This window comes from Dendrobium catenatum, unplaced genomic scaffold (genome assembly GCF_001605985.2).
Source record: "Dendrobium catenatum unplaced genomic scaffold, ASM160598v2 original_scaffold_185271, whole genome shotgun sequence".
In the NCBI taxonomy this organism is placed as follows: Eukaryota; Viridiplantae; Streptophyta; class Magnoliopsida; order Asparagales; family Orchidaceae; genus Dendrobium; species Dendrobium catenatum.
The window spans coordinates 672517-688430 of record NW_021503689.1 but is presented as its reverse complement, the minus strand read 5'-3'; the positions used below and the strand labels follow the sequence as shown (position 1 = coordinate 688430).

At 32.7% G+C, this 15914-nt stretch overlaps 1 protein-coding gene across 4 annotated transcripts; it reads left to right on the top strand.

Moving 5' to 3' along the window:
* The first annotated feature begins 458 nt into the window (after positions 1-458).
* On the top strand, positions 459-5896 carry LOC110108619 (probable glucomannan 4-beta-mannosyltransferase 11). 4 transcript variants are annotated; one of them, XM_020839335.2, is made up of 10 exons: positions 459-652; positions 760-1172; positions 2432-2530; positions 3485-3737; positions 3863-3973; positions 4097-4233; positions 4601-4714; positions 4817-5016; positions 5246-5399; positions 5479-5580. In XM_020839335.2, the coding sequence occupies exons 1-9, from the start codon at positions 646-648 to the stop codon at positions 5364-5366; spliced, it is 1455 nt and encodes a 484-aa protein (XP_020694994.1). In that variant the 5' UTR covers positions 459-645; the 3' UTR covers positions 5367-5399; positions 5479-5580. The 4 variants fall into 4 exon arrangements, with proteins under 4 accessions (XP_020694994.1, XP_020694995.1, XP_020694991.1 ...); XM_020839332.2 differs by having other exon boundaries at positions 460-652; positions 5205-5399; positions 5479-5896; XM_020839336.2 differs by lacking the exon at positions 5479-5580 and having other exon boundaries at positions 5170-5388.
* The last annotated feature ends 10018 nt before the right edge of the window (positions 5897-15914 follow it).

Below are 15914 nucleotides of genomic sequence, written 5' to 3'. Positions count from 1 at the left end.
AGACTGACCAAAATCATTGATTTTATCTGATCATATACCAAGCCAAATATTATGTATTTGTGAAGAAATTGTTGTATATGTTATGGTTGAAGTGCCTCCACGCTTCTCCATCAAACGATTGCGTTAGCACTTCCTTAATTGGATACCTTTTCATGTAAAATAGGTTATGTGCTAGCTCTTTAGTACTCTTCTTTGAACATATTCATGTTTCACATATAACCATATATTTACCTTATTCAAAGGTCATGAGAGCTCCGAATTAATATATAGTTATACATAGACATTATATAATTACAGTTTATATATGTAGTAATTTAAAGCCCCACATATACGAATTTATTTGATTAAATAATAGGGAGAGTTGATCAAGTTGCAGGGGCCCCGAGAAACTGTATCCACACATGGCCAGCACCACACAATGCATGTAGCCAAAAACCTTTATAACTGAATTAGGAGTTCATTTTTTTATTTATCGATCGATCCTGATCGATCTCTAAACTAACTAATATCGATTTCCAGCAACTCCTCTGCAGGCTACCCTGGCCTAGCTATTCAGAAGATTAAGTCGGAGGAATTAAGCTACCACGCTCTAACTGCTAGCGTCCAATTAAGCAGCAAAATTTATACTATACTACTTAAGCGCGCATGGAAGGTATGTTTAACGAATTAATTAATTAGATATATAATTAGCTAGCGTCAAACTCTATGTACTTAATTATATTAATTATATGCGCATTGTATCCAATTTTACGATTGCAGCTTCCAATGCGGGCGGCGGCAGCAGACACTTGCTTGCTTCGCTTTTAGCTTTCATTTTAGGGGGAGCTAATAATTATTATGTTGAAGAAGGAGAAGAAGAAGAAGAAAGTGAGGTGGTGATCAGGAAGGTTGTGCAGTGGATTCGGTGGGCGTGGGAGGTGGTGAGGGAGTCGGCATTGGTGCCGGCGCTGCGCCTCGCGGTGGCGATGTGTCTGGTTATGTCTGTAATAATGGTTTTGGAAAAGATATTTATGGGCGCCGTCAGCCTCTTCGTCAGGCTCGCCGGCCGTAGCCCATCGAAAGTGTACCGCTGGGAGCCATTTCCCGACCACTTCGATGAGGAGATGCAGCAGGGATCCATCGATAACCATCCAATGGTCCTCATCCAAATCCCTCTTTTCAACGAGCGTCAGGTGGACCTTCACTTCTCCTCATCATCCTCTGTCCTTTTTTCAAATAATATTATATATATCTTCATAATGCATTATTATCCACTGATTATTTATAATTCTCGCGGTCAACTTTGTTTTTTTATTTGTGTTCATGCGCTTATCAGATATATTAAATCGACTGATCCACTCTACTTTTTTTTTTAATATTTATTAGCTACTTATTTTCATTTGATATATATTTTTTTAATTATTAAATATTTCAGCAACATACAATTCTTTCATACATTTAATGATAATAATTTAGTTTTTTTTCCTTGAAAATTGTTAGAGGACAAAATATAATATATTTAGTTTATCTAAAATAGTATATTTTTTTTTTTTTTTGGGATATTTAAGTCATTTAAGACAAGCTCACACACACAACGCAAACACATAGACTCGAATCCTAAATCTCTTAGTTGAAAGTCTAAGCTCTCAACCAATAAGCTAAGGAGAGCTGTGTATATCATATTTGTAATAATATGTCATTAGCATCTTATAGGTGTGCAGCTAATTAGAATTGTATTTGATTAGACAATAATAAAGAATTCTTTACTTTATTCTATTCCTGTCTTCATCTTCTTTCTCGGTTATTTCAAGAACCTCTCCGCTCAGTAAGAAACTTCTGTTCATCATCAACCTATAACCAGCCTTTTCCATTAAATAATGAATTTAAAGCCTCGGAATTCATTAAAATTGAGCTAGGTCAGAGTATATATATATATATATATATATCACGTGAGTATGTGATGGACCATTCTTCAAAATATAAGAATTAAAATACTTATCTCTATCATTATAAATATTTTAGATCGTACAGAAAATATTATCATTGAAGCCCACTATCTAACATAACCTTTGCTGATTGCCTGCCATAGAGATCTTAGCTAGTGCCAAACTGCCAATACTTTTATAAATATTTTTCACTTGATAAAATGTAAATATCAGATATATTTTAACCACCATTAAAAATTATTAAAAATTATTAATTATGCAGTGAAAAAATTAACTCAAGTTTTCTGAGCCATATTAAATATATTTCTAGATAGTTGTGTATTATCCCACCAATCTATGTTATTAATAATTGAAAATATTGGAAATTAAAACGGCAAAAGTATATGTGGCCGAGTATGAGGATTTTTTTTTGTGGCCGAGTATGAGGATGATGCCATTATTCTAATTTTATGTAAAATATTATGATTTCTTTTTCTAATTATACAACATTATGCACTGATATTCAGGTTTATAATGTGGCCATTCGTGCAGCATGCAATCTTCTTTGGCCGTCTGATCGTCTTGTCATCCAAGTTCTCGATGACTCAACTGATTTCGTTGTCAGGGTATTTTTGACTGTCACAATATTATTATTTTTTATTTATTTATGTTATTTTTTAGTAATGAATGACATAACATAAAATATATCATTTAAATTTATAAAAAAATAATTTCCTATACTTTAAACAATAGTGTAATGAGTCATTCCACGTTTCTTTATATGTATATATATATATATAGATATAACCTTGTTTTAATTTATATAAATTGTCAACACGCTCGTAGTACTATGAAAATTATGTAATTGATATAAGTTGATCTCATAACTAATGGATTATTTACGTTATATGTTAGACATAGTAGTTTTTTAGAGATTTTTTTGAGAAAAAAAACAAAACAACATTAGACGCATAAAGCAATCAATGGAGGCTCTAACAAAAAGGCCCTTCTAATAGTAAAAAAAAATGAATGAACGAGTAGCCATCAGGTACGGCGTCCCAGTAAATACGCAAGAAACTAAAATAAATGGGCAGGTAAATGAATGATGTTGTGTTGGCACCACTATTTGAGATTCGGTCCCTTTTCTTGTTCAACATAAGACAGATCCAGTGGGCCTAAGCCCATGGGCAAAGTCTGCAGCCCACGTGTTTATGCCTCCAATGCACATGACTTGTTCGTACACTGAATGTTTGTCTTTCCTTAAGTGTAGCCATCAACTTATCCCTCCACACTGGGCATAGTTAGTTTTCTAAAAAACCGTTAGTTAATACTTAATAGTAGCTTATGCAGAATAAATATTTTTCGCCCCAAAGAAAATTGACTAATAATATGCGTATTAATTTGATATAAGTGTATTAATTATAAAAATTAATTAAATTTTTATATATTGTATTAATTTTAAAGCAAACTTAACTATCTTGAGGTTTTTTTAGCAATATTTAATAAAGATAGTCTGAACTAAAACTATGCCTGTTTCTACGTACACTAAATATAAATTTTTTTAAATTTAATTTTGTAAGGAATTGGTGAAGGATGAATGTGAGAAATGGAAAAGAAATGGGATTAATATAAATCTAGAAACAAGGGATCATAGAAAAGGTTACAAGGCCGGTGCTTTGAAGGATGGGATGAAAAGCAGCTATGTGCAAAAATGCGAATATGTAGCCATATTTGATGCTGATCATCAACCAACTTGTGATTTTCTCAAACAAACGATTCCATTTCTCATACACAACCCCAAAATTGCTCTCGTCCAGGCACGATGGAAGTTTGGTAACTAATTAAGCTCTTTCTTAATTTGCTTAATTAATTCTTCGATCTGTGGTTGTCGTTTATGTGCGTGAGATTTTTATTTTTAAATTCAATTTTTTTGTGATTCATTTATTATTGCGATGTAGTGAATGCCGATGAGTGTCTGATGACAAGAATTCAAGAGATGTCATTGGATTACCATTTCAAGGTGGAGCAAGAAGCAGGCTCATCAACCTTTGCATTTTTTGGCTTTAATGGTAATTTTTTTCAAGAATTTATCCGACCGACCACGGTTTTATTATAGGATAATGGTGCATTAGCTATAGTTTGTTAGTTTTAATGAACAATTATAATGTCCAAATTGGACAAATTAAATTTAGGGACTGGTGGAATATGGCGCATCATGGCCATAAAGGAAGCTGGTGGTTGGAACGAGAGAACTACAGTAGAAGACATGGATTTAGCAGTTAGAGCAAGTCTTAAAGGCTGGAAATTTATCTTTGCTGGTCATATTAAGGTATTCCCATCCAATATATATGCATGCCCCGTCTCATTATAATATATATCAAACTACCTAGCTAATTAAACCGGCCAGTCTTCTAATTAATTTATCTCCTTTCTCTAGCTTTAATCACATATTGCTAGCTGCCCATCACACTAATTAATTAATTATAAAATCAAGGAGGATAAAGTTTGCGTATTAGACTTAGGCTTTATTTGGGACTTAAAGCAGGTTTTTATTGCCAAATTTTTAATTTTTCTACTAAAAAATTATTTTAAGAACAGCTAGCCAGCACCAATAATTAAGTGTTTGTTAAAATGCAAGCATGTTTCATGTGAATTAATTAATGTATTAAGGCATGCCTTTTTGGGTATGTTGGTAGGTCAAAAGTGAACTACCTTGCACCTTTAAGGCCTATAGATATCAACAGCATCGCTGGTCCTGTGGACCTGCAAATTTATTGAGACATATGACTTTTGAGATTATTGCAGCTAAGGTAATTAATTGGACTTCAAATTTTTATCATTAATTATTATATTTAAGTTATGTTAAGAATGTATATTTATTAATTATAATGATTTGATTAAACTGCATGCAGAATGCGACGATATGGAAGAAATTGTATTTGTTGTACAGCTTCTTCTTTGCTCGGAAGATTATATGTCATAATGTCACATTCTTCTTCTACACCATAGTGATCCCAATTTCAATTTTTTTCCCTCAAGTAGTGATTCCGAAGTGGGCGGTGGTCTACATTCCTACAACAATTACCATTCTCAGCTCAGTAACAACCCCAAGGTTTGGCTCTCGATCTAATTATCTATTCCTTCAAATTGATTAAGCATATATAAATATTAATTACAATTTATCAACATGTAATATATATATAAGGAATTTTCTTAGCTTTGCATGCACCAATATATACCTTGGTCTATATATTAATTTGTATAGCATGTGTACGCATACAAATATACGCACAACGACAGTTCCATTCATCTGGTTTTGTTATGGATTTTGTTCGAGCAAGTGATGTCCTTCCATCGATGCAAAGCGGTGTACATCGGATTGTTAGAAGCAGGGAGAGTGAAGGAATGGATTGTTACCGAGAAGTTTGGAAGCAACAATATGCAGAATGGTATGAAAGCTGATCATAAGAAGCCGAAAAGCAAGTTATGGGAGAGGTATATCCCATTTTATATATTAATTACTACGTACGTACGTTTAATGAATGAATGGGAATGGGATATGTACTGCATGCAGATTAAATGTAACGGAGCTTGTTCTGGGTGCATTCCTCGTCATATGTGCGTCTTATGACATCGCCTATCGAGTAAAGGCCTACTACTACTACATACTTCCTCAGTCGCTTTCATTCCTCATCGTCGGCTTTGGGTTCGTTGGAAACTTGTCCCAAGCAAACTTATAATCGATGATCGATCAACAGAAATAATACATTTCGGCCATCAATGAATGAATTAATAATTGAGCTAGAATAATAATGCACATATGTACGTCAAAATAAAACGGCAGTGGGTGCCATATCGCCATTATATATATTGCCAGCTATTTTGGAGGTTATTGATAATGTCATCAGATTGCATACCTCCCTCCCTCCCTCCTATGTATCTCTCATTATTGTACGCCTAATAAGAATGCATGAGATTTAATTTACTGGAAATTAGTCACACCGTCAAAAATAATGCTTCGTACAAAAAAGCTAGCGTTGAAGTTAATCGGTTCGTTTAAAGCATTTTAATTATGTCGTCTTTTTTTTCTTTTACCTAATTTTATGTCACCGCACGTGCGATTCTGAGTTCATATCTTTATTAATTTTCAATTTAAAGAAATTTTCAGTTTGAAATACTCTTCCGTCTTAAGATTATAGGGCTTTGTTCCGTTGAAGTGATTCCATTTGTGTATCTCATTAATTATTTATAAATAATATCTCTAGGCATAATTGACGAATGTACTAATGCCATAGATAAATATTTTATGTCATAGATATAGAGAGATACTTAAAAAAAAATGCTAATATAGTTGAGAATATGTCAATTGTGATGATACTTGATACGTCATCAAAAATCGTATTTATCTGGCACGAAGCTCAGGGCATATTTAAGTTGGCAACTTTCAAAGCTAAATTCGGGAGCATCCAAACTCCAATTTGAACAAACTTTTATAGTCAAATTGAACAACTAAGGAAGACGAAACCCAACAACACCAAAATCGGTCCAATCCGAGCCCACATGGGTCCAAATTAAAGGACCAAAGTATGTTTGGAAGCTTCAAAACATTAAGAATAGATGATATCAAAATATGACATGCTTATAATTGAATTGATCGGCTCGATGAGACGAATCCAATGAGCCTAAGATCGCTTAATTCTAACATCATTTGGGCACATAAATACTTGAAAAATGCTCTATGATTTAGGGGATCATTATGGGCCATCCAATGGAGCATTTTGAATTTGTCCTAGATCTTTTTCAAATTTACGGGACATGCCATTCTAAAAAAATCTATAAATAGACCCCAACTTCACACATAAAAGGGAGGCTTAAACCTTTTGGTTGGATATTGGAGAGAGCCTTGAGGCTTCAAGGATCTTGAGTTCCTCCAAGCACCACCATAAATAAACTTCTGCTGATTGTAGTCAGACCACCATCCGCCTGTTGATCGTTCCTGGGCGTTTATTGGCCACAAACTTCGCTATCTCAGACCATTGTCACTCACCAACTGCAATCCCTTCAACCACCATCATCCGCTAACTACAATCCCTCCTATCACTGAAGGTTGCTAACTATGGTCCCTCCAAAATCTCCATCGCCCACCAACTATGGTCACTTCGACCTCCATCGCCAGCCGACTACGGTCCCTCTGGGTTATGTCATTTGCTGACTATACTCTTTCGACCTTCATCGCCCATTGGCCATTGCCTATTGTCCCTTCGATCATTGTCGTTCGCTGACTACGATCACTTTAATTAGGATCCCTCTGACCTCTGTTATCCACCAACTACAGTCTCTCTGACCACCATCATCTACTGAATACAGTTGCTCCGACCTCCATCGCCCGCCAACTAAGGTCTCTCATAACTTCTTTGGCCCATGACTACGGTCGAATTCAAACCTTCGTTGCCTCCCGACTACCATCCCTCCTTCCTTTGTCGCTTATCAACTATGGTCCCTCCAATCACTGTCACTCGCATACTACGGTCCTTCTGACCACCATCACATGATTACTAAGATCTGTCCAATCTCTATTGCCCGACTACAATCTCTCTGACCTCCATCACCAATAACTACAGTCCTTCCGATCATCGTCGCCCGACTAAGATTCTACCGATCGAATGAATAAGCCAACAATCACTTGAGAGTAGCTTACATATCATTGGATTCTTCCAACCCCAACTAAGCAATATGATGTATATTTTATACATTGAGCCAATATTTATAATTAACAACAAATACTAGTGGATTCATTTCAAGTGGGTCATGCCCCATAGTTTTTTTCCTTTTCAAGATTTCCACGTAAAAATCTTGATGCCTCTTACGACTCTTGCATCTCCCTCTCTTATATGTCTATATGTTGAATTTTCATACAAAGCTTAAATGCTAAACTCTATATCACTCTAACACTGTGAATGTTCTAGCCCTCATTAATACTAATGCATAATCCAAATATTTTCATTTGAAATTTTTTATGATTTATCGGTTGATCCTAAATTAAGAAAAAAATTATTATTATTATCCAATTGATAGGGATATATTGAGAAGAACATACTTATAAAAGTATCTTTTCAGCCTTAGGATCATGAATTTGTGCAAATTCACATTGGAAATACATTATGTTGGTTTAATCATACATGGCTGGCTTATTGATTACAAAGAATGAATAGAATATAATATCACCAAGGATACAGTTTATTGCTTATTTTGTTGTCTTTATAAACGAGAAATAACAAAGCAAGCAGATGGTAATAGCTTCAATACAAAGTGATTTCAAAATTAGAAAACAAAGGAGAGATTCCAAGTCAATGTTGGAGAAGTCAGTTCTCATAATATTGCGTGGGTAAACTTTGAAGATCTAATGAATTAAAAACAAGATTGTTGCGTCCAGGAGAATTCGCGGCGGTAGAGAAATATAAAGTTTATCGTCTTAGCATTGTACGAAAATCCAGCACGTAATCAGATAAGAGAGAGGGTCTAGCATTTATGAGACACCAAAATTTTTACGTGGAAACCCCCTGAAAAGGGGGAAAAACCACGGGGCCTAGCCCAATTTGAATGAATCCACTAGTATTGTAGTCGATTACAAGTGAGGCCCTTCCTTGGGAGAAGACCTTAGCTTGATGTACATTTTATAGAGTACATTACATGATGTGAATACAAAGAATCACTATTGACATGTTCATTTGGTCGGGAGGACCGTAGTCGGCGGGCGACGGAGGTCGGAAGGCTTGTAGTCGGTGGGCGATGTAAGTCAGGAGGACCGTAGTCGATGGGCGACGGAGGTCGGAAAGACTGTAGTCTGACGACGAAGATCAGAAGGACATTGTCAGGTAGAAGTCCAACAATGGAAAAAATTCCATCTTTGCGTAGACGTCCAGCGAAGTCCGATAACCGATAGAAGTTCAGCGTCGGGTATAAACTTGACGAAAAGTGAAGGTCCGACGTCGGGTAGAAGTCCGACGTCTGTTGATGGCAGAGGAGAACTCCGGCTTCATTTGGGCGGAGTTTCGGCGTCAAGAGGGAACTCTGTTATAAATTAGGAAGAATTTCAGCATCACGTGGAAGTTGGGCAGAATTCCTCCGTTCTCCCGAATATCACGCAGAATCCCGGCGTATTCAAGCGGGGGGAAGAGCTCCGGCGGTGGTCGAGGAGGAGAGGATTATCCTTTTCCCCTTTTTCCTCTTCTTCCCTTCTTATTCTCTCTCTTCAGTTGAGTCCCCTTTGTGTAGAATGAAGACTCTATTTATAGTTTTTCTGGAGTGACATGGCTTGTAAATATATGTGAGATCAGGGGCGAATTGGGAGTGGTTTGAATGGACGGTTGATATTGAATCCTTTGATCATATACCGTTCGTCAGCCATTTGAAGGCTTTAGTGATGTTGGAATCTGGCGATCTTAGGCTCGTTGGATTCGTCTCGTCGAGCCGTTCGATTCGACTATAAGCTCGCCAAAATCGGAGACCGTTTGGTAACTCAAATTGTGGTTTGAACCTTCCAACAGTGCTTTGGGTCCTTGATTTGGACTCATTTGGGCTCAGATTGAGTCAAATTTGGTGTCGTTGGGTTCGTATTTCCGAGACGCTCATTTTGACTGTAAGTTTGCTGAAATCAGAGTTCATGTGATCCCGGATTTAATTTTTGAAGTTTCCAACTTGATTTTTGCCTTGAGATTTGTGCCTAATCAAGATAATTTTTGCATGACGTATTAAAGATATTATATTCTTTATTACAAGCTATACCTTCCAATCAAAATCAAACATATTACAAAACTCATTTAACTACTGTTATTGATTGTGTCCGATTTCTGCTACATCAAAGATTAACTTTTCGTAGTTATGTTGAATATGAAGAATCAGAAAATCAAGAAATTTTTTTAGCACTTTTTCACTTCCTTAGATCACATAATGAAAGTATAAGAATAGTAGGAATAGAGAATACCTAAAAAATAATTAATTTATTGCTTTAATATTAAAAATGAAATTACTCATCATGCTGCCATCGAAACTGTGAATCTCACCACGAACAAATTAAGTAATGATCTATTTCTCATTATTGAATGAGTCGTGAGATGTATCAATAAAAGAGTAAGTAGTTATACGCATTACTTATGTTGATAAAAGAATCATCTTGATCGAACACTTTTATTAGAACTTGCATAGTCATGGAAGGAAACCTCTGTTTTGATACTTCAAAAAAGTTTGTTCGATGTTCCTAATTTTTTTTAAAAAAAAATTAGATTCATATAGATCAATTCCACTCTTGAATCCTGTTCTATAAGACTTGGTTGATTATTAATTAAAATCAGTTTTGCATTTGACTCTGACCGGTATCTAACAACTTAAAATCAAAACCAGATCGACTCATTTTAACTTTAATTTTAATTTTTTTTTAATTTTATTTCATTTATTAAAAAATTCAAGTTTATTATTTGACATGACTAAATCACTTGAATGTGGAGGTTCTCATCTTCATACAAACTCAAGAAAATACATAATAAAATTTACAAAGTTGGAAATTCCGAATTGATGTGTGACTAAAGCAAATGTGAAGTTTTTACTTTTTAAGTTTCCAACATAAACTAATATATTTTAAATAGTTTTTTATGATATAAATAGTATTATTTTTAATTAATAATGATTAATTTAATTATATATTTCATTTATTATTTTACGTATTATAAAATTAATTAATTATTGATAATAAATGATCTAACTTTTATAATTTATAAATGAAAATTTATATTATGAATTTAATATATAATTCATAGGTTTAAATTATATTTAAACATATAACATAAATTAATAATAAATTTATATGTAAGTTAAATTTTTGTTAAATTTGAATTAAATTTAAATATTGATGTTGTTTAAATTTAAACTTACATAAGATATAACTAATGTGTAAATTCAATTTAAATTTTAATTGAAAATTGTATTATTATATAATTATTTTTACTATTTAAATTTTATTTAAATAATTTTCATAATTATTAGGTCACTGTTCAACCTTTCTTTGACCTCGTTCGAACCATTAAACCGTGAACCTCTCCTTCTTTCGATTCTATGTTCGGTGCGATTATTCACAACCTTGCTCCTAACAAAATATGTGTTGAGTACACAACAGATAAGTCTTCTGGGTTATGACAACGCCAATAACATGATTGGTGCATTTATTCGGCGAAAATTATTGATTATAAAAGAAAATGGTTAAGCTTATTATATAATTTATATGCAATGCTTTGCACGTCATCTCTAATTGCATTGATTGATGTGGCTAAAAATCATGTTGAAGATGTGTTTTGCTTTTCAATACTATATCTAATTACTTGAAAAATATAATCAGTAGTTTTTGTAAAAGATGAGATCAACTGCAAGTGATCGATACAATATGACAAGATAATACAACAACTTCGAAGTGGTGAAGTTTTCAAATGTAAAGGTTTGAACAAGGAAATGGGTCTTCAACGAGCTCGAGATTCACATTGGGGCTTGTAGTGCTATCAGCTATGGTTATTTATCTTATCATTAAAATTATGTTTTTATGGGTCTATTATTGATGTTCTTGATATAATATTTCAAGATGGATCAAATAGTGAACAAAAGCCCTACTTAATGCAATGCAATATTTTGAATTTATTTTTATTTTGTATATAATGAAATATATTGGGAGTAGTAAATGAGTTATCTCATGTTTTATAAATAAAGGATCAAAATATTATAAATTTTATGATACTGACAAAAGTTTTAAACAAAGGCTACAAAATATGAGAGATGATCGAATGAATACTTTGTTAGTGAAAGTCAGTGTTATTTGTTTGAAGAATAATTTAATCGTTCCAAATATGATTGATAATTTTATAATGCTAGGGAGATCGAGGTGTCATTCTCAAGCAACCACAAATGAATATCATTATAAAATTAAGTTATTTTATTCAATTATATATATATATATAAAAGTTCAAGAGCTTAATAATAAATTTGATAAGATAAACATTGAGTTGCTTATGTGTGCGGCATATTTGATAATCCATTAGACTTATATTTAATTTTTATTAAATAAATATTGATACATATAACCAAATTTTATCCGTAAGATTTTTCAAATATAAATATATATCGTTATATTATAGGCTTTTATCATTGATGCGGGATCCTCTTTTTTTATCTATTTATTCATTTAACAATTTTAAAGGAATTGGAGAACTTTCAAAAAAATAAAAATGACGAAGACTAAGAAAAATGATATTTACCCTTTCATTTTTTTACTTATACTATGATATTACTAATTGCTATAGCAATAATCAAATGAGCATTATTCATCATGAAAGCTATATAGAATCTCTTGCACAATCGTTTGTGAGACTCTTGGATGAATAATTGTTTGATTGCTTATATTGAAAAAATATTTTTAATATCATTGAAAATGAAGTGATTGCACAACGATTTCAAAATATGAAGAGTCGGATGAAGAAACTGTAGGTATCATGTAAGAAGAATATGAATATGTACTTATTATAAAATTTATCATTTTTATAATAAGTCTAACAAAAAAAGATTTCGTGCTCGGATGAAAAGGGTTGAGGGTTTTTTAGTGTTCAAAATTTTTCATGCCCCACATATAAAATTCTAATTCCTCCACTCCTCTAAATTAATGATCTTATGTTCTTGGAATTTGTTTTGTCCAGATATTCAATTTGATTATAAAGATGCAAGATTTGAACATTGTTTGATCTTCGTATTAATATCTTAAAATTTTCATTAGTACTTAAATTTTTATGTGATTGCATTTGTTTAGTCGAGATGTCTAATTCAACTATGTTTGTTGAAATTGCAGTTTCGATGACCTAAATTTAACCTTAGTTTCTAATTCCAATATTTATTGATATTCTTGTTTGATTAAGCAATGTTTTGGTGATATATTAACGCTTAGGCCTCATTTAGGATAGCTTTCTATATGTTTTTTTAAATAAGTTTTTTAATGAAAATATTTTTTTGAATTATAAATTTTTGTACTATAAAGTGTTTGAAACTATTTTCTTATTGCTTCTTAAAACAACTTTTTAGTATAAAAATCAAATTTTTGTACTAAAATTTTTGTAATAAAAAGCTGCTTAATTAAAGAAGCAATAAAAAAGTGATCCCAAATGAAACCTTAATCTTATTGCTCAAGACTTGATTGGCGAAATTCAAGGCCAGTGTAAAACAAATAAAAATCAAATTTTATCCGCATCACTGCATGCTAACAGAAGTTAGCACAACGTCTAAGCCATTGCAGTGTGGTACTTCTTGTTTAACCACCAAAGATCTCATTGACAGTAATAGAAGTATTGCCTAAGAAAAAAAAAGTAAAAGAAGTTAGAACATTAATTACATTAATTTTTGGTTATAAACTTAATGAGCAAAGTGGACATTCTAGGGCACTAAAAAAAAGTGCTATTGGGATAATTTTCTTACAAAAGAAGAGATTATTATGTGTGGCCATCAGATTGTCCTCCGTCAATAAGAGATTATTATGTGTGGTCATCAGATTGTCCTCCATTGATAAGGACGTCTCACGTCACTCGATACATAGCGGTATACAATAATGATACTTATCATATTAATGATGTGACGTGTATTGATTGGCCTGCGAATAACGTCTGATAACCGCAGGTAATAATTTAGCCTTACAGAGATGCGATCCATGTGAATTGTATGAGAGAGAGAGAGAGAGAGAGAAATGGTGATATTGTCTTATAGAAATTTTATTAAAAAAAAAAGAAGAAAATTTGCAAGTCTCATTTGATAGGCCAATGCTCTCTTTCAAATGTATTAAAGAAAAACACATTTGATATCTAATTTTTTAAATATATCAATAAAAATACACGGCTTAAATAACATTTTTATTGATTCGTCTAACAAAATCATTTGGCATAATTAGTTTTTTCTTGCATTCTTTTAACCATAGTTTTATGTTCTTATATATTTATAATTTATTGAGGCATTCAAATTTTATTTTGGATATATATATACATAATTCTTATATATTTATTCATATATTTAACAATTATTTTTGTTGAGGGCTAGAATATACGCAATGATAGAGTTAGAATTTTTTATCTCATCGTATGAATATCTAGCACACAAATATGGAATTCCGAAACACAATATTTTATATGTGAAAAATCCTGGAAAATGGAAAAACTATGGGGTCATTCCCAGTTGAAATGATTCAACTAGAGTTTGAATATATTACAAGAGATCAATTCATCATTGAAATTGTGGATGATCATATTACAATAGTCAACTGTTATGTTGAAATCTAGTGACGAATGGAGATCAGACGAAAATTCGAAGATATTTGGTGGTCGGGAGGAAATCCGGCGTCAGTCGGTGGTTGGGCGGAAGTCCGTCGTCAATTGGTGGCCGGATGGAAGTCCGATGGTGATCGAGGAGGAGTTTGGTAGCGAGTAGACTCTAGTTTCTTTTCCTTCATTTTCTTCCTTGTTTCCTTGTTTGGGTCCATTTCCATGTGAAATAAGGAGTTTATTTATAATTTTCTAAAAGTTACATGACTAGTAAATAAAAGGGAAATCAAGAGTAAGTTGAGAGTGGTTTGAATGGACGATAGAAGTTGATCCCCTTGATCGTAGACCGTTTACTGGGTATTGGAATGTCTTAATGATATCATAATGATGCGATCTTAGGCTCGTTGGATTCGTCTCGTCAAGTCGCTCGATTCAACTATAAGCATGTCACGTTTTGAAATTGTTTGATCATTTAATTTATGATTTGAACTTTCTAGACGAGTTCCGGGTCTTCAATTTGAGCCCATTTGTGCTCGGATTGAATCAAATTTGGTGTAGTTGGATTTGTATTTTGAGGCATTCAATTTTACTGTAAGTTTGTTGAAATAGGAGTTCGGATGGTCCCATATTTAATTTTGAAAGTTTATGACTTGATATTATCTCGTGATTCATGCCCGTTCAACATAAATTTTTGATAACATATCAATTTTAATACTTAGCTACATAACAACCAATTTTTAAATTACATAAATATATTACGCATATTAACTTCTAAATATGAAATATTCATGCATATTCTTTATATGTTTTGATGTGATTACATCACTAATATGAAAATATCTTATATAAATAAAAGCATTGAAATTTAGATATTAGATATATTGTGTTATGTATTAAAATATATATTTTTAGGAGTATTTACATGCAGAGAACCCAAAATTTTGCAGTTTATATGTTTAGCAAATAATTTTTTTAATTAATGTTATTTAGCACTATAAATTTTCATTAACAAATTTGTCGGACACAACGAGAAAAAAAGGACTATCGCCTATCCATCTAATGCCATTACATATGCTCAATCACCTCCTATTGACCTCCCCTCTCCTTAGCCCAACTATGGTTGAGTTTAACTCCGCTAAAGCTTGTGCTAGCACACCTTGAGCCTAACCATCGAGCTCTCATTCGTGAGCTAATGTTTCATTTTTTTTTTTTATCTTAATCAATAACGAACGATGACAAGTAAAATGTGATAAAAGCGAAGCAGGGGCGGAGCCACCTAACCCCCTCCCTAAAAAAATTAAAAAATTGCTTATCATTTGTATATTTAGGTAATTTGTTCCCCTCCATCATTTTCTTATTCTTTATTATATAAGTTTTTAGGCAATTGCCCTCTCTAAAGAAATTAAAATACTATTATATTTAGGTGGTTGCCTTCTATTAGAATTAAATACATTGTGTATATGTGTTATTTATAAATTAGTCTCCCTTAAGAATCAAGGTCGATTCCGCCCCTGAAGCGAAGACATATTATGTAAGGGTGACAAAATTGGTATAATAATGAATAACATCATAATATATTGTATTTTATATTTCTATAATAATTTAAGTGTTAGATATTTTGAAAAAAAAAGTGATATATATATATATATTACTCAAAGTCTCTTCTAAATTATTTTCA